General features: G+C 44.9%; 2 protein-coding genes across 5 annotated transcripts in view; one reads left to right on the top strand and one right to left on the bottom strand.

Moving 5' to 3' along the window:
• Rfx7 (regulatory factor X7) overlaps positions 1-1895 on the bottom strand; it is a 96675-nt gene extending 94780 nt beyond the window's left edge. Inside the window, exons 1-2 of one of the 2 annotated variants that reach the window (XM_036192372.1) lie at positions 1399-1895; positions 1079-1250 (exon numbers count right to left, since the gene is read on the bottom strand). In XM_036192372.1, the coding sequence (XP_036048265.1) occupies positions 1079-1245 (167 nt within the window). In that variant the 5' untranslated portion in view covers positions 1246-1250; positions 1399-1895. The remainder of the gene's footprint in view (positions 1-1078; positions 1251-1398) is intronic. The other variant, XM_036192371.1, reaches the window with a different exon arrangement.
• Positions 1896-2192: 297 nt separating this feature from the next.
• The window catches only part of Tex9 (testis expressed 9), a 71114-nt gene continuing 54622 nt past the window's right edge, over positions 2193-18684 (top strand). The window contains exons 1-2 of one of the 3 annotated variants that reach the window (XM_036193411.1): positions 2193-2398; positions 4490-4674. Coding sequence is in view for 1 of the 3 variants with exons in the window: in XM_036193413.1 (XP_036049306.1) it covers positions 4655-4674 (20 nt within the window). In the remaining 2 variants the exon portion in view is untranslated. Of the gene's footprint in view, positions 2399-4150; positions 4675-18684 lie in introns of those variants that run through there. The other 2 variants (XM_036193412.1, XM_036193413.1) reach the window with 2 other exon arrangements.

Here is an 18684-nt window from a genome sequence, read left to right as displayed (position 1 = left end):
CAGTTGTTTTATGATACCTTTGTCTTTAAATTGCAAGTTTTGTTATTTTAATGGTCATATTTTATGATGAACCTGCTAGATTCATGCTCAAAAAAAAAAATCAAGGCTATTTTTTCTACATCATACTTAATTCTATTTTAAAACTTCTATTAAAAGCAACCTTAGGCCAAATTCCAAATATTGCTTTCCATTTTAAAAATAGTGCCACGCTTTTAAAAAGTCAGCTAATAAAGGATCCTACAAAATAATGCAAGTTCACATTCAAAGAACATTTGCAAAGGTTCTCATAGAAGATGGACTTAACTGTGTGTTTATTAATATTGTTATCAGTCAGTAAGAGTTCACTAACACTGAAATATAGCACATTCCCATACAAGAAATACAGGACCTAGTAAAGGATGTTCCATCTAGTTTCTTTTTAATAATTACACAAAATGGCAAGATGGTTTACATTTAAAAAAATGCACTTTACAGTGCAAATTAACACCTTAAAAGACTTAATACTAAAGCAGCATTTCCTTTACAGTCAATGCAAAAAATAAATTCCCAAGAAGGGAAATTCAGTCGGACAATAACGGAGGCAAAGCCATCCACAAACAGCAGCGATTCCGACTGAATGGAAAGGACACGTTAGGTTTTGTGCTGCATATCAATGCTGCGTACAACGTCTTGTTCGGTCAAAATTCACAAAACACTTCTGCCTCCCTCTATGACTACAAAAGGAGTCAACACATTTCACGTTCCAAGTTTCCAATTCATGCCACGATCATGCCATGACTTAATCTTGACCCATATTTCCCTTACTGGGGGTGGAAAAATGCACAAATAACTTGTTTATCTGCTTACAATCGAGGGGGAGAGGGAAGCATGGGGTGTGTGTGTGTGTGTGTGTGTGTGTGTGTGTGTGTCTACGGAGACCACGGTGGGTGCAACCTGCCCCCTCCAGAGGTGCCCCAGCCGTGGAAACCCACCTCCAAGGCATGCACCACCTCCTCTTCGGATGCCGCCGGCCCCCCGCCCGCTTTGCCGCAGAAATGCGCCCGGGCTGCTCTACCCCGGCGATGGAGGATCCTCTTACCAGATGGAGTTCTTGATCTTGTGTTGCAGAGCGCTGGCCTCGGTCCCTGGCAGCCCGGGCACCAGGGCTGGCAGAGCCACCCCGGGGCTGGGGGCGCTGAGGGGAAGCTGCTGATGGGCATCGGGCTGCTGTGGCGGCGGCGGCGGCGGCTGTTGTTCCTCTGCCATCGCTGCTGGAGGGGAGGGAGGGAGGGAAGATGGGGGCGCGGGGAAGGGTGAGGGAAGAGACGCGGAGGGGAGGGCGACGAGGGGAGGAGGGGGGGGAGGGGAGGAAGAGGAGGAGGAGGAGGAGGAAGGAAGCTGGCTAAGCTAGGCCTATACCCCAGGGCTCGAGTGAGTCGCTTTCGCCGGCCGCCTGAGGGACATCCCCGGGGAGCCCGAGCGCCTCCTCACGGCTCTCCTCACGGTGCCTCTCCCCGTTTTCCTGGCGCCTCTCGTCACGGCTCCTCTCCCGGCTTCTCCTCGCGGCCCCCCGGCGCGTCACCGCGGCAGCGGCATGGCGGCGCCCCTCAGCCCCCCGTCAGCGGGCCCGGGGCTGGGGGGTGGGGGGGCGTCTGAAAAAACGAGGTCCGTGGCCAGGCGCCCCCCTTCCGCCCCCAGAATCCAACCCCACGGGTCTCTCGGGGGGCCCGGCCGCCCTCAGCCCGCCCCCCCCGCCCCGCCCCGCCGGGGGCCTGGCGCCTCCGAGCTCCCCCGCGCCGCTCCGCTCGCTCCCGGCCCCGCCGCCGCCGCCGCGGCCGCCGCTGTCCTGCCAGCCCCGAGCAGCCCAGCGCGCGCAGCCGCACTGCGGCCCGGCGCAGACGGCACAACACCTACCGCGCGGCCGGGGGGCGTGGACGCGCGTGTGCGGGCGCGGCGCGGGGGCCGCCGGGGGGCGCGGGGCGCGCGGGGCGCGCGGGGCGGAGGAAGCCGCTGGCGGGTGGGGTGGGGTGGGGTCGGGTCGGGTCGGGTCGGGGTGGGGTGGGGGAGCCCCGGGAGGGAGCGGCCGGGCGGCTGCAGGAGGACGCGAGGACGGCGTGGGGGGCGGGGGAGCAGCGGGCTCGCGTGACGGCGGCGGGGGGGGGGTGTGTGCGTGTGTGTGTGTGTGCATGCGTGTGTGCATGTGTGTGTGTGTGTGTGTGCATGTAGGGGGGGGTGGCCCCGTGCGACCGCGCGGCGTGGAAGGGAGACTGTGTTGCTTCCTGGCATGGAAGGTGAAACGAAGCAGCCGCACGACCCCGGCCCCGCGCGTGCGGGTGCGCGGGCGTGCGGGTGTGCGTGCGCCTCCCCTCCACCAGTCAGGCTTGCTTCCTCCCTCTGCCAGCGGACAGCGCTGAAGCAGGTGAGAGAGCTTCGAAGTCGACTTCTCAGAAGCCTCCCCCACTCCCCACTCCCCACTCCCTCCCCACCCCCCACCCCCCACCCCGCTTGCAAGAAGAGCTAGCGCCGCGAGGTGACTCGGGTCTGGGAGGGAAAAAAAAAAAATGGCAAGTGAGGAGCTGGTTGAAGTGTTTCCTCGGTCGGGCATTCAAAGCCCTCCAAATCTGGCCCCACTTTAGCTACCCAATCACAGCCGCCTCCATCCCCCCTGCAAGAACTCCCAGCTCCAATCAGGGAAGTCTCCATGCCATCCTCAGCGCGCAGCAGATTCATGCTTCCTTGGTGCCTGTGCCCGTGCTGTTCCCCACCCCCTTGCCAGGGTGCCCTCCCTGCTTTATATTCTCAGCTCAGCCCAGGCTCGGAGACACACCGCGCAAGTCGCAGCTTGTCAGGGTCCCTGGCAGCCAAGGCCCCTCCTGTGTTTCTCAAAGAAACACATGTCATACAACATGGAGGCTCTCCAGCTACGGCCAAGAGCTCTTCCTTTGCAGCCATCTACACCCACCCCAGCCAGAGAATGCCCACCGCCCGCCCTCTTCCCATTCATACTTAGAGAGCCTTGCTGGCTGAGAGCGAGACTGCCCCCCGACCAGTCGGTCCTCCCCTGAGAGTGGAAGGATTGGCTTGTCTAGGTGGGGCCGGTCGGGAAGGCTAAGTGCCTGGGTGGAGAAGACAACAGCCGAAGCCTTTGGCACCCGATGCGACAGCTGCGCGCCTCTCCCTGACCTTTTTCTGGGCCTGTGGCTGTAACGAGCCTTCCAGCGCTGAACTTTTCTGACCGTGTTTCTACCTGTCCGATTTTCTGGCCACTTTCCTGGGTGGACTTTGAGCTAGGAGGCTCTGCCACCTTTCAGACTTCTAGTGGGTAGGCAATCTGATTGGCTTGGGTCGCGTGGTCTTTTGAGTTCCTTGCCTTGGCCTGAAACTCTCTTGTTTTTGTCCATGTGGCCTCAGGCCTGGTTCACGGACTCCAAGCCCAGACTTACCCTGAATGTTTGCACTTGGTGGGGTGGAGGGATGGGCACTTGTGTGCAAAATACAGTTTCTTCATGAGAATCCAGACTGTTCCAAGTACCCGGTGCATGGATTGTATCACACAAATGAGCCCCCTTTTCACAACCTAAGGACACAGCGGCTATAGGCTAAATGTAGGTTGCTCCTGGATTTATTTTGCACATATGCCAATGTCTCCTATGTATACGCATTTTTCTGGCACTAACTGGTACAGTCCACAGTGGCACAACTGAAGATTAGCTAGTGGCAGCTAATGCTCGTTGAACACTTACCGTGCCCTACTCACACCTTTTGTACACGATTATAGTATGCTTCACCAAAACGATGCAATATGGGTGCTATTGTTCTCTGTATTTTGCTGATGAGACAAAAGCCTAGAAAAGTTAACGTTATTCGATTACTAAACGTGAGAGGCAGGGTTTAAATTGTGAATGTTAGTTTTAGACCTCGCCAGCCGTTGTTGAAGCTAGGATTATAATGGCAGATCTTGAATGCATATTTGTAAATTCTGTGTCCACGGGAAGATGCTGTGGGAAGACGATGGGAAGCCAGGCGGTGGTGGCGCTGGTCTTTAATCCGAGCACTGGGGAGGCAGAGGCAGGTGGATCTATGTGAGTGGAGGCCAGCCTGGGCTACAGAGTGAGTTCCGGGACAGCTGCCAGGGCTGTTACACAGTCTGAAATCCTGTCTCTAAAAACAAAACAAAAGAGACAATTGGGAAAAGTGGCCAAGAACCCCTATTTTAAAAAAAAAAATTTTTTAACTTTCTGAAGCTGATGGTTTCACATTGCCACAAGCTGAAGGAGAGATTCATGAAAGAAGGGCAGCCGACACCTGCTAAAGGCCCTAAGAATAGGAAGTCGAGAAACAAAATGTCTTTAAAATAACTTCACTACCGGGTGTCACACAGGCTGGCTTCCCGAGTGCAACTTTAGAGTTTTTAATAGGTTCCATAAAGAGCTACGTATTCCACAGCCACCACTAGAGGGCTGTCCAGAGTCACAGCCCTGATTGGCCCTCTATGGGTGATTCTGAACAGAGTGTGTTTATGCGGACTTGGGGCCTTCGGGGACTGGCAGCCAGGCCGCTGGAGCACACATCTGGAACCATTAGGTTCAATCAGCCATGAGAGCGGTTGCAAATAGTAACAGACTGAAGAGATCCTATCACGAGAACGAGACAACCTTGCAGGAAAAGAAGGGTCATGGCTCACACATTTGAGAGGTAAGTTTGGGCTTTGTTATAGTTTTCAGAGGAAACTGAATTTAAAAACTATGCCTTTAAGAAACCTGAAAAGAAAAAAAAAGTAAAGCTACCTAAAAATTTGGGTGGGATTCAAGGCAAACCCAGAGACCCTGAGAAATTCATTTTCTCAGTTTCAGTTCACTCTCCTGGGAGGTAATCTAAAACATTTTAATAAATATGAATTTTTAAGATGCATTGATTGCTGGGCAGTGATGGCCCACACCTTTAATCCCAGTACTTGGGAGGCAGAGGCAGGTGGATCTCTGAGTTCAAAGCCGGCCTGGTCTACAGAGTAAGTTCTAGGACAGCCAGGACTGTCTCAAAAAACAAACAAACAAAATAGCATTGATTTTGGAGCACATTCCAATCTCAGAGAGTATAAATGTATTTCCCCTTGAGGGTGTATATGACAATGGGAAAAAACAATATGAGGAATGCCAGTGTAATGGGGAAGAAAAAACTCTAGTCGTGGAGTAAGAAGATCTGGGAATTCAAATGCTATTTCACTTCTGTGAATGTGAAAATAATGATACACTTCACAGGGTTATTGTAAGGAATAAGGTGTAGGTTGATACATAAACTACAGAAGTGTCAGAACAAGAGACTTGGCAAAGTGTCTTGTGAACACCCCAGAAGTAGACTAATGTATGCTAGAAGTCCCAGGACGAAATTCCTGGCTCTTAGGTGTTTAGTAAATATCACTTAAATTCAGTAATTAACTTCAACTTTTTCCTAGTACTCTTATGTATATAAACCTCATCTCTAATAAAAAAAAAAAAAAAAACACCTCATCTCCTTTATGAAACTATCCAGAGTGTGACATATATATTTATACTATACTTATCTCTATGGATTAATGAGGTTAAGTTCACATAATGTGCTAAGTATGAGGAAAATTACCACAGAATATTACTGGGTGCAGAAAATCTAAATAAGATGTAGGTCCAACTCAAAGTAGTTTATATTATGTGAAACAGAGAGATGGGTATTTGCTCTGCCCATGACCTTGGCCTAGCTGGCCTGTTTAACATACTGACATATATAAGATGAATTCCAAAATATAACTGTCTTAGTTTATTTTCTGCTGCTGTGATGAGACACTATGACCAAGGTATCATAAAAGAAAATAGTTAATGAGGCTTACCGGTTCAGAGGGTGAGAGTCCATGATGGCAGAGAGGGTGTGACAGCAGGAATGGGTGAGAACTCTTACCTCAGACCGCAAGGAGATGGTAGAGAGTCACATGACAGTGACCACTCCCAGTGACACGCATCTCCAACAAGGTCACAGCTCCTAATCCTTCCCAAACAGTTCCACCAGCTGAGGATTAAGTATTCAAACATAGGAGCCTATGGGGGCTATTCCCATTCAAATCACCACAGTAATACCTATTAGTGGTAGAGAAAGATTGGAGAGAATGGTCTGTTGAAGTTAGAAGAACTATCTAGAGAAGGCCTCTTGGCTGGCCTTCAAATTGGGTATCCTTTAAATGAATAAGAGGCAGAACCTGGGCGTGCTAGCTAGTTTTATGTCAGCTTGACTATGACTATAGTCATCTGAGAGGATGTAACCTCAACTGAGAAAAAGTCTCTATAAGACTGGGCTGTGAGCAAGCCTGTAGGGCATTTCCTTAACTGGTAATTGATTGGAGAGGGTCCAGCCCACTGTGGGTGCTGTCACTTCTGGGCTGGTGGTCCTGGTTCTGTAAGAAAGCAGGCTGAGCTAGCCCTGAAAAGCAAAGCTAGTAAACAACATCACTCAGGGGCCTCTGTACCAGCTTCTGCTTCCAGGGCCCCCTACCTTGACGTCCTTCAGTGATGGCCTACGATGGGGAGGTGTAAGCCAAATAAACCCTTTCCTCTCCAACTTGCTTTTCTTTCTGTTTGTTTGTTTGTTTGTTTGTTTGTTTCTTTGTGCAACAATCCTGACTGCCTAGAACTCAACTTGTAGACCAGGCTGGCTTCAACCTCAACAGACATCTGGCTGCCTCGGCCTCCCAAGTGCTGGAAGCAAAGGCGTGTGCCACCACCACCGCCAGGCCCACGTGCTGTTGGTCGTGGTGTTTCATCACAGCAATAACAACCAGGACTAAGACGCTTGGGGAAGGAGGCAGCCTGAGCAGTAGTGGGCATCCATTTGATGAAAGAAAAACGCCAAGTCTTGAGTGAGCGGTGGCCAGATCCTTAACGGAATGTGGGTGACCAAAAGGGTGGTGGGGAGTCTCTGGGTTTGCCTTCAATCCACACCCAAATTTTTAGGTGACTTGACTATTTTTTTTTGTTTGTTTCAGATTTCTTAAAGGCATAATTTTTAAATTCAGTCTCCTCTGAAGACAATTGTCATTCTACCTTACAAAACAGTGCTCTGTTATTAATTATGATTGTTCTGTCAAATGATGATGGGTCCTAAAATTGGTTTAATCACTGATAACATTACATGTCCTAAGCAATGGTGGCTTAGCATAGAAATGATAAAGTCCTATCCCATTCTCTGTTTTCTTCTCACCTTAAACATATAAATATCCTCTTTCCCCTTGTCTGTAACATCCTCTGCCTTCTTCCATCTCAAGCCTTTCCCTCTAGGAGCTTAAAGCAGAAATGTAAGAAGCTCCTCATGTCATTTAGAAGAACCAGGAAAGAAAGACTCCTCCACCCTCCACCCCTCCCTTGCCCAATTTCTGATATTTTTATTTCAGAAACTAATGAGTATTTCTTTGGGCTAGTCTTTCAGAATTCAAGTAGTCCAGGGAGGGAGTGCTATGTTAAGTTCCATTGCTGTAATATGATTTACAGTCTTGCCTTTAATTGCATTAAGAGAGGGGAGAAGGGCTGGAGAGATGGCTCAGCCATTAAAGGCTAGGCTCACAACCAAAAAATATAAGAGAGGGGGAGGGGTGGGGGTCTGAAGAAGGAGATAAAGAGGAAGCGATTACAAAAGAGACCAGTTGCAGACTTTAAAACTAAGTGAATATTGGCAAATTTGGACAGATGTTCTAAGTGTCTTACATGCTAAGGAGTCCAGTATGAAAATGTGAGTTCTGTTAGAGCACACGGTTTCCATCCTAACATTAAAACAATGGTCTATTAAGGCAAGCTGACCTGTTCAAATACTGAGTATGGTAGTGCTATCTGGCTAGGAGACCCTATCTGTGCAAGCCCTTCTTTCAAGTTCCCTTTACTTATCTCTAAGGATTAATGGGCTAAAGTTCACATAATGTACTTAGCTGTTCAAGTGAAAGATATAAAAATGAATGCCAAATACGGCTTGAATTTCACTTAGGAAAATTTTCCACTGTTTGGTAGTAGGTACATGTTTATGTTGACCTGAATTCTCCTATATTAAGGAAAGTTCAAGTTAATATCAACTGTCTGAGTTTTAAAGAAAGTGTTTACTTTTCCTTGGGACCAAAAGTTCTGAAGTAGAAATCCAATACCTCAGAAATCCAGGCCAGCAGTAGCTATGAACAGAAGCAGGTTAAGTCAAGTATATTTACCTAGCTTTAAAAGTGGCAATGAATAGACATTAAGAGCAAACCTATGTACAATGAGGAAGTCAGTGCAGGTGTAGGCTGAACTGGAGAGCCTAACCAGTAATCCACAGATGATTTCAGTTTAAGGTGCAATAAAGTACACACAATATACACAATTATTACTCTGGGACCTTGAAAAAATTAAACACAAAAAAGATACTGTTCTTATCTTCAAGAAGTTCATAAATGTAATTGGAACACTAAACATACATTTTTTTTCCAAAGTGAGACAAAAATTAAAAAAAAAAAACAGTCGTTCTTTCTTTCTTTGTGGGGTCTGTCTTTTCAGATTCACCATACAAGTCAGGAGTCTACTGTTAAACAGCTCATATGAGACCACACACACATACATTATATTATCTTATATTTCAACATAATTTGTATAAGAGCTTTACCCCAAAAAGTTAGAAATGAACTAGAAAATTGATTCCTTCCTTATAGAATATGACCATGATAATGAGAAAGGGCTAGGCAGTTGTCAGTCAAGCTTGTAGCTGGAAGACACAAGAGAAGGCCTTCTTCAAAACCAGTAGACACCAGTAACCAGTGGAGACAGAGACTAAGCAGGAAGTGTGAGGAGACAAGCTGGAGGGGCCTCCCGAAGCTAAGATGGTTGCTTAGCGACGGTAGAAGCTCGATGGGATTTAAGGCCTTTTCAGACGGGACACTAAAGTAAGAAGGGCATGAATGAGAAAAACAAATCAATAGTCTGGCACTGGGGGACCCAAAAATACCACAAGTGACCTCATACACTCAGAGAGCTAGGGAAGGAAAGTCCACTTAAATGCTATGATGGCCCATCTTCATTTTCCATTTGATTACATGAAAAAACCCTGGGCATTAATAAGGTCCATTTTTTGGGTGTCTGCGTTTGCTCAGGGAAGCCCCACTCTGAATGTAGGTAGCTCCATCCTCTTGGCTGTGTTCCAAGACTGAGCAAAGTGGGGAAATGGAGAACGCCAGGTGAGTACCAGCACTGCCTCTCTCCACTGGCCGTCCATTGAGATGTGAGCAAGCAGGCTTGCACTCCTACGGCCTCAGTCTCAAGCATTTCCTGCCACTATCCCTGCAGCTCGTATTTTGCTCATGTGCCTTCCCAGCCATGGTGGACCACACCATGTACCAAAATAAACCTCTCTGCCCTAGGAAGGGTCTCACGTATCCTAGGCTGGCCACCAGCTCAATGTATGTCTGATCCTTCTGCTTCGGTATGGTGCTGGGGATTGAACCCTGGGCTTCATGGGTGCTAGGGAAACATTCCACTAACCGAGCTACATCCCCAGCCCCAGTATTTTCTTTAAGTTGCCTCTTGTTGAGTACTTGGTCATAGCCATGAGAAAAGTGACTAACCCAGTTACTAGTGCAGCCCTAGTAACTTGTCCTAGCTCCTCAGACCTCGGGAGCAGGTCTGATGTGACTCTTCCTTCGACAGAGTTGTCTGCATCAGCTATTCCTGACCATCTGAGGGACTCACTCTTTGGTTCAGAATGGCATCATCCTGTTTGTGGGGTCCCTGGCAGCAGGACCAGGACTTATCCCAGATGCATGAACTGGCTTTTTGAAGCCCATTCCCTGTGGTGGGACACCATGCTCAGCCTTGATACAATGGGGAGGGGCTAGGCTCTCCTTCAACTTGGTATGCCAGACTTTGTTGACTACCATGGGAGGCCTTACCCACTCTGAGGAGTGGATGGGGTAGAGTGGGAGGGAGGGGGAACTGGGGTTAGTATGTTAAATGGGAAAAAAATTAATAAATAAATATATAGAAAGAAAGAACGGCATCATCTCTGAAGGCGTTCCTTATCTACTCCCCGCTCCTCCCACACCTCCACCTCTCTTCTTTTCTTCTGTGGTACCTTGCACAGCCCATGTCAGACACTGTCTCATCATAGGCTTATTTCTTGGTTCCTGTTTCTGCCTGTCCTGTAAACTGTGAATCACATGTGGTCAGGAAGTATGTTTTTAGTCTCTGTATCTGCAACATAAAAGGTAGTTGGTGCTGGAGTAGCCAAACAGTCCATGTTTGTTGAATTGAGTTATTGAATTAGAAAAAGTCTAGGTTAAGAAACAAAAACTCGAATACAAGAAAAGGGAATGGGCAAGCAAGATAAGCTTGATAACATATCTGTATAACAGTGGGAAGTTGAGGACTTCATTTGTACTTACAGTTCGTCTTCTGTGACACTGTACAACGTTTCTCAGCAGCTGATTTTATCTCTTTGGGCTGACATCTGCTGCTGAGACTGGAGCCTCGGTGCTAAAGGCATTCAGGCCAGCCCCTTGTTCTCAAAGAAAACAGTCAGCTATGTCCAGTTGCTCCTGTGGATCCAGATGCACACCCTTGGATGGGCCAGGCTTGGTGCTCACTCTCAGGGGGGGTGTGGGTGGGAGAGGCTAACATTCCACTTGACCTCAGCCCTCCTCTTTGCATCTTTGGCTTGTTTTCCAGCTGGTGATCCAGAAGTGGCGATTACAAAAACTCCCTTACACAACTACATTATGGATTCAGTGAAAACCGTCATGAAATTACTACCCCAATGCCTTATGCATAGTAAGAGCCAAATGCTTGTGGTTTTTTCCGTCTTTTCTACTTGGGGAGGGAGAGGAAGGAAGTGAAGACTCGGGGAGTGGCAAAAGACAAGACAGAGACAGGAGTATTGGAGGAAGAGTGGACCCAGGTGTGGTAGTGTCGGCTTTTATCCGAGAACTCAACAGAAGCTAAAACAGGACGAGGAGTTTGTGGCCAGCCTGGGCTACATAGTGAGTTTGAGTCTAGCCTGAGCTACAGAACAAGAGCTTATATAGAGAAACGGAAAAGGGAAAGAAAAAAAAATGAACTGAGAAACAAGGGACAACAGCCTGGTTACTGTGTTCCTGTTTAAAGTCTGATGACGTACAGATACTTCCCGGAAGCCATGCTGTTCCTAAGTGGCTGCCATTAGAGTCCTCGATCAGAGCCTGGAAGGACAGTCAAACACTGCCCATGGAGAGCAAGAGATCAGCACTCGATGGCAAGGGGCAGACTTGCCTACACCAAGGAGAAAACAGAGAGATTCAACCGTTAACATCTGTTATTGTTTGACTCTGACATGTCCACTCCAGCTCGTGTTTTTATCATTTATTTATTTGTTTGTTTGTTTATTTATTATTGTAGGAGAGGGGATTATGTGTGCCACATCACCTGTGTCAGGGGACAACTTTTGGAGTGCATTCTCTTCTACCTTTACATGGACTCTGGGGATTAAACTTTGGTTATTAGGCTTGTGTGGCAAGTATTTTACTTACTAAACCATTTTGCCACCCCAGGCTTATGTTTGGATGCTTGTTTCTGAGCTGGTGGCATTATTTAGGAGATAGGCTTATAGCTAGTCTTTCTCTGTCTCACCTGCCATCTCCCAAATAACCGCATGGAGACTTTTTATTAATAATGAAAATTGGCCAATAGCTTAGGCTTGTTTCTAACTAGCTCTTATAACTTAAATTAATCCATTTCTATTAATCTATGTGCTGCCACATGGTTTTATTACCTCATCTCTGTAGTGCCCATACTGCTCACTCTGTGTCTCATGGCATCTCTACCCTTCTTCTTCCCTGCATCCTCTGTGCCTGGATATTCTGCCTAGCTATTGGCCATTCAGCTTTTCATTAAACCAATCACTGTGACATATCTTTATACAGTGTAATCAAATATTTTGCAACATAGGCCTACTGGTGGAAGTAGGACACTAGGAGTTGGCCTTTGAAGGGTATAACACAGCTCTGCTTCTGGATTCAAACTGCTTCCTGTGACTGCCATGTGAACAACTACCACATGCTCCGTGGTCTAAGCCATTCTGCTACATCTGCCCTGCTATGGTAGATTGAAACACTTTAAATCTGTGAATCTAGATAAAATTTTTCTCCATAGGTGTTTCTCCACACCACCTTTACCTTTTACCAAGGATTGAATGTAGGACCTCATACATGCTGGTCAAGTGTTCTACCATTGAACTATATCCCCCAGCAGTTCTTAAGTTGTTTCTGTCAGGTATTTAGGTCATAGTAATGCAGAAGTGACAAAACCAAGTCTCAGAGAATTCTGAGTATACAGAGGTGTGCAACAGCAATTTCTCGAAATAACAACCCCAGTCCCAAAGAGAGTGGGAAAGAAGTTATTTATTATTATTATCACTATCATCATTATTATTATTTGTGCTTGTGTGTGTGTGTTTGTGTGTGTGTGTGTGTGTGAGAGAGAGAGAGAGAGAGAGAGAGAGGAGAGGGAGGGAGACAGAGAGAGAGAGGGGGGGGGGGGAGGAGAGGGAGGGAGGGAGGCAGAGAGAGAAGGGAGGGGAGGGAGGGAGGAAGAGAGGGGGGTTTCTCTGTGTAGCCCTGTGTGTCCTGGAACTCACTCTGTAGACCAGGCTGGCCTCAAACTCACAGTTATCTCCCAGCCTCTGCCTCCCAAGTGCTGAGATTAAAGGAGTGCACCACCACTGCCCTGCAAGAAGGTATTTATAATCAGTTGGGAAACTTCAAGGGCTACTCATAGGAATTCCAAATCAGTATTTCTCCTGAGATTCCTAAAGAAGACTGAGACCAACCATTCATGTTAAGGTCTTTAAAAGCCCACAAAACATAGGGTGTAAGGGCTTGTTCTTTCTAGCTTTTCTAGGAAGAGTTTGCCTCATCAGTGTTACAGTGTCGGATTTACAATCTTCCAGTGGACTCTAAACAGACTTCTCAGTAGGCAATCATAGCAGATACTATTGATACAGCAGGGATGGGAGTGGAATTCTAAAACAGGATAGCTTGTTAGCTCATTTTTTTTCCTGTCTGAAATTGTTAAATAAGTCAGTGATTGCTACTCAGTGTTGGAGAAGGGAAAAGTGGTTAGGAATCCCAGTTCTGCAGCCAGTGTCTCCTGCCTCTGTGATAGGCTACTTTAAAGGACAGCCAAAGAGACTACCCAATGTGTTTGAAAGGCAAATGACTCAGATGGACAAGATGAAAGTCATCTTGTTTTCACTTGCCTCAGAAAACTCACGGGGTGGGCTTAAAGGTTTTTTCTATGTCAGATATATGTTGTTTCTTTAAAAAAAAGTTTGGAAATAAAAATGACAAGATCATAGGGTGCCACTTGTAAATTATGTTCCATGGTGTTCTGAAAGTTTAATTAAAGATCCTGTGTAGGAAGGTTAAATCAAGATTTAAGAGTGGAGGAAACTGACCTCTACACACACTTAGGGAATTACAGAAAAGACTGAGAGATGGGAGTGGGGGGCCAACTAATAGGTAACAGACCTGGGAAGAAAAAGTGCCAGCAATGGTGTGGATATTTCTAGGAGATGGTATCAAACCTTGAAAAAACAAACTAGAACATTTGTACCATAAATATTGGCTCCAGATTGCTGAAACGGTAGGAGAAATGTGGGGCTTAGTGAACAGCAGATCCTACCCTAAAAAGCAAAGTGATTAAGATTCTGCTGGTGCCCTTCCCTTCATCCACTTGTAATGTGCATTAAAGTGCACTTGCTGATCCTGGAAGGCAAGGAACAGAGCAGTAGCAAGAGACTCCAGGAGAGGAGGTTCCTCTGCAAGTACACATTCTGTCCCACGGCATGCGGGTCCCTTCCCTGTGCTCACCAGTCTGCCTGTTTCCAGCAGAAGCAGAGAGCTAAAGGGAATCTTAGCTACAGAGTAGAAGAACACAAGTACAAGAACCCTATAGGCTATGGAAACCCCAAGCTCAACAAATGGAAGATGCAGCACTTCAAGAGTTGGCGAATGAAAGAAAAGGCTAAGCATTATTATTATTATTATTATTATTATTATTATTATTATTATTATTATTATGGACCTGATGATCAAACCCAGGGCCTTGCGCTACCACTGAGCTAAATCCCCAACCCATGAAATTATTTTATAAGTTTGTAATTTTAAGAAAAGCCTAAGTATGTAAGTAAGCCATATGCCTGTATTGCACATAAAACAACTACTCGTTCAGGGTGTGTTATTCAGGTGTGTTATTTTAGAGCTTAAAATCACTGTTTTGCCTCCTTTTAGGGAGGCAGGGCCTCCCATGTAGCTAAGCTGGCCTCGAGCTCTCAATCCTCTTCCCTCATCCTCCTGAGTGCTAGGATCATAGGCTGGTACCACCAGGCCTATCAAAAGTGTGATTTTGTCTAGGGAGGTAGCGCACACCTTTAGTTCCAGCACTCAGAAGGCAGAGGCAGGCAGATCTCTGTGAGTTCAAGGTTAGACTAGTCTATACAGCAAGTTCTAGGGCATCCAGGGCTACATAGACTCTGTGTCAAAAACCAATCAATCAAAAGAGTGATTTTTTGTTCTTTTTATTTGTATGTCTCTGTGAGAGTATACCATATGTATGGGTGCTCAGAGGTCAGAAGAGGGCATTAGATTCCCTACAGTTAGAGATCCAGGAAATTGTGAGTTACCAGATATGGGTGCTGGGAACTGAACTTGGGTTTTCTGAAGAACAGCAACTATTCTTAAATGCTGAGCTTCTTCAATACCTTAAATGTTCTTTTTGAAATAAAAATCTTAATAGCTTTGTATCAACAATAGAACCTTTTGAAACAATGATTATATGATAAATTTCAACAAAGTATGAGTCCAAGAAAGATTGAAGATAAAGTTCAAGAATCAATAGAATGGGGAAAAATAATTTATAGTTGCCTAACTACCATGTGATTAAAATTAAAACCTAGATTAGATTTTCACAGATCTGCTTCAGTAAAAGGCCAAACAGTAATTATTTCAGTTTTATGATCCATATGGTCTTTCCTCACAACTTGGATCTTTTGCTATAGTGTGAAAAAGCAGTTGTAGATAAATCAGTACCTGAGTGGTGTACCTGTGTTCTAATAAAACTTTATTTTCAAAAGGAGGGAGCAGACCAACTCCTGCTCTAGATGATTGAACATGAGAGTGTCAGGATAAAGCTATGCTGAACAGAGAGAAGTTCTGAAAGTATGATAAACATACAAGACAATGAAGTGGCAGGGAAAAGTCCATCTGTCATTCACTGGCAATGGATGACATTTCTTCAATAAAAGGAAATAAAATTTAAAATTTGGTTAAGAAATAGCAACATATCTAACTATGTTATTTAGAATATGTTATAAATAGGCTATGAAGGGGCTGGAAAGATGGCTCCATGATTTAAGAGCACTTGTTCTTTTAGAGAACTGGGGTTCAGTTTTCAGCAACTACATGGAGGCTAACAGCTTTCTGGAACTCCAGTTCAGGGGATCCAACACCCTTTTCTGACCTCTGTGGACACCAGCATGCACAAAGTGTACATACACACATGCAGGCAAAATAATCATACACATAAAAGAGATAATTTAAAAAAGGAATCTTTGAGGCTATTTCAACTCTGTCAGAGTTTTCTTTTTCCTTGTGGTGTCTAAGTGCATAAACATGAAACTGATAGCAAAAGGGTAAAAGCAAAGCCCCTAAGCAAAGCCCCCTGGCTTCAGAAGGGCCATGCTAACTGTTCAGAAGTTCACTGAAATGTATAGAGTTTAGGATTGGACAAGTGTTCATTTGAGTGGCTCAGTAGCTGTGTGATGTTTTTATCTGTGCATTCATAACAATAAAGTGAATTAAAATAAAATAACATACAAAGAAATGCCATGTGATTACTACCAGAAGAGAAGAAACAGGGTAACAGTGTTAGACTAAACAAACAAATTGAATGTAAATTGACATTCCTATTGATGAAAATAAATTTCATGAGAAAATTTACTAACAGTGAACCTTTATAAATCACACATTAAATCATCAAAAATCATGTTTATCACTGAATGTATACAGTAAAAATTTACAGAAATTTAAGAGTAGAAAACATCGTAACTGTTGGAAAACTAACCCTACCTCAGAAAGTGACAGATCGGGCAGAACTGTCAGAGTGGCCATTTGGACAACTCAGCAAAGCGGCTTGCTTGAGTGAAGGACTTTGGCCGTAATAAACGGTGAGTGTCCAGTCTCTTTAGACACATATGAAACATTAACCTGTGCTAACACACGAGGAATATGTTAATAAAGTCCCAGATAAGAAATCATTTAGACGGGGAAGTGGGTGGTGCACTCCTTTAAACTCAATACTTGGGAAGCAGAGACAGGCGGATCTCTACCAAATGAGTTCCAGGACAGCCAAGGCTACATGCACAGAGAGAAAGGTCTCAAAAAACCAAAGCCAAGCCAAACCAAAAAAGAAAAAAAAAAAAAAGAAAGAAAAAAATTAGATTACAGTTTTTGATTACATTGCAATAAAAATTGGAACTAACCATAATAAAAAAAATAGGAGCTGGGTTATGGTGCTCATGCATTTAAACTCTGCACCTGGGAGATGAGGCAGGAAGATTAACTAGATTCTGAGCCAAACCTGGGCAATATAATGAGTTTCATGTCGTCCTAGGTTCCGGAGTGAGACCCTGTCTCCTAAACACACTGGAGTGATTTGATTGAGGATGTCCCCCAAGGGCTGGCTCTCTGGTGTTTGCACTTGGTCCCCATTAGGTTTAGGTCTTAGAGCAGTGGGCTTGCTGGGGGAAGTATGTCACTGGGGACAGGCATTGAGGTTTCAGAGCTTTGCGCCATTCCAAGCTCTGCTCTCTGCCTCGTGCTTGTGGTTCAGGATGTGAGCCTTCCGCTTCCTGCTCTAGCTGCCATTCTTCCCTGTCATGGCCTACTGTTAACCTGGAACCATAAACCAAAATAAACTCCTGCTATGAGTTGCCTTCCTCCTGGTGTTTTATTACAGTAATAGAAAAGTAATTATACAACCACTACTAACTAACTAACTAACTAACTAACTAACTAACCAAATAAATAGCTAAAGCTTTATAGCCAGACACGGTACCCCAAATCCAATTCTTGAATCTGAATCAGGAAGATTACGATGCTTTTGAGGCCACCTGGGTTACAGAGTGAGACCTCATCTCATAACTTCCCCCAAAACCAAGAATAAAAGGGAAATGTGCAAAATAAAGTTAACTATTAAGAAATGATAATACATAAATATCACAGCATAATGTGCCATTAGCATGTTGCTAAGTGATCTGTGTGAACTGTCTTTTTATTTTTGTCACAATCTTCTTTTCATAGATGAGGAACTGAAACACAGAGCTTTGGATTAAATAACCTATCCAGTGGTACACAGTTCATAAATAATAGGGCTCATATTTAAATCTAAATAGAGGGTCAGCAAGGTGGCTCAGTGGATAAAGGCACTTAGTGCCAAACTCACGATGTGAGTTGGATCCTCAGACTCACATGGTGTAGAAGGAGAGAACCTACTTCCTCGGGTTACCCTCTGACTTACATTCATGTGTCATGGTACACATATATTGTGCATGTGTATATTCAGAAGGGGTATATATCCAGGTATGAATATATTACAAAATAAATATGAATAGAAGTAAATTATGTATATAGCTCAAGAATCTAATAAAAGAAAGTTAAATATATCTGAGAGAAAAGTTGTTATTTAAAAAAATCCTGAAAAGAATTAAATGAGGGAGATAGAGTATGTTTGTATAAAACTAAAAGTTAGTTCTTTGAAGAGAGACAAAACAATGCCAGGAAGTGTGGAATTTGACCTAAGGGAGAGGAAGCTAGTAAAAGCTAGAGCAAGAAGTCAGCCTTAATTATAGATTCTAAAATGTCCAAAATGGATATTAAACTTAAGCTCATAATTTTCATTTGTTTTTGAGATAGGGTCTTATTATGTATCTCTGGCTGTCTTGGAACTCAGAGATCCTCCTGCCTCTGCCTCCAGAGTGCTCGGATTAAAGGTATGTGCTACTACACTCAGGCTTTAAGCTCACAACTTTTAAAGTCCAGATTAAAATTTATGATTTCTATAAAAACATAAATTGTTTGAGTTAATAAAAATAGAACCAAGGAACTGGAGAGATGTCTCAGCTGTTAAGCGCACAGATGCTGATGCTGTTTCCAGCACACCCATGGCAATTCACAACCCTCTGTAACTTTAGCCCTGGGAATCTAACATTCTTTTTTGGCCCCCCTGGGCACAAGACATGAATGTCATTCACAGACATACATGCAGACAAAATAACCACATATACATGTATACATATATATGTGTATATAGTTATAGTACACATATGTCTGTAATATACTTATTGTACATAATAAAATAACGATAAAAATTGAATCAAGAGGAATACCCACCTTAAAAAGGAAGAAAATCTTAGCCACTGCAGCCTGCTGTAAGGACCTTGGGTGATTTAAAAATGATACAATGTACTGCTTATATTTCTGAGGCCAAGGCATGGGCCTATCCAGTGCCTACTGAAGGCTTCTCTTCTTCCCATACGGCACTTGCTAGCCAGCTAGCCATGTCCTCACACAGTGATATGAGCAAGGCAGCCACATCCTGTAGGCAGTTAATTGGGGTAACAGGCCCAAGGAAAGCAGATGATCACATG

This window comes from Onychomys torridus, chromosome 7, assembly GCF_903995425.1.
Source record: "Onychomys torridus chromosome 7, mOncTor1.1, whole genome shotgun sequence".
Taxonomy (NCBI): domain Eukaryota; kingdom Metazoa; phylum Chordata; class Mammalia; order Rodentia; family Cricetidae; genus Onychomys; species Onychomys torridus.
Note: the sequence above shows the minus strand (reverse complement) of the source record. Positions and strands in the feature narration are given on the sequence as shown.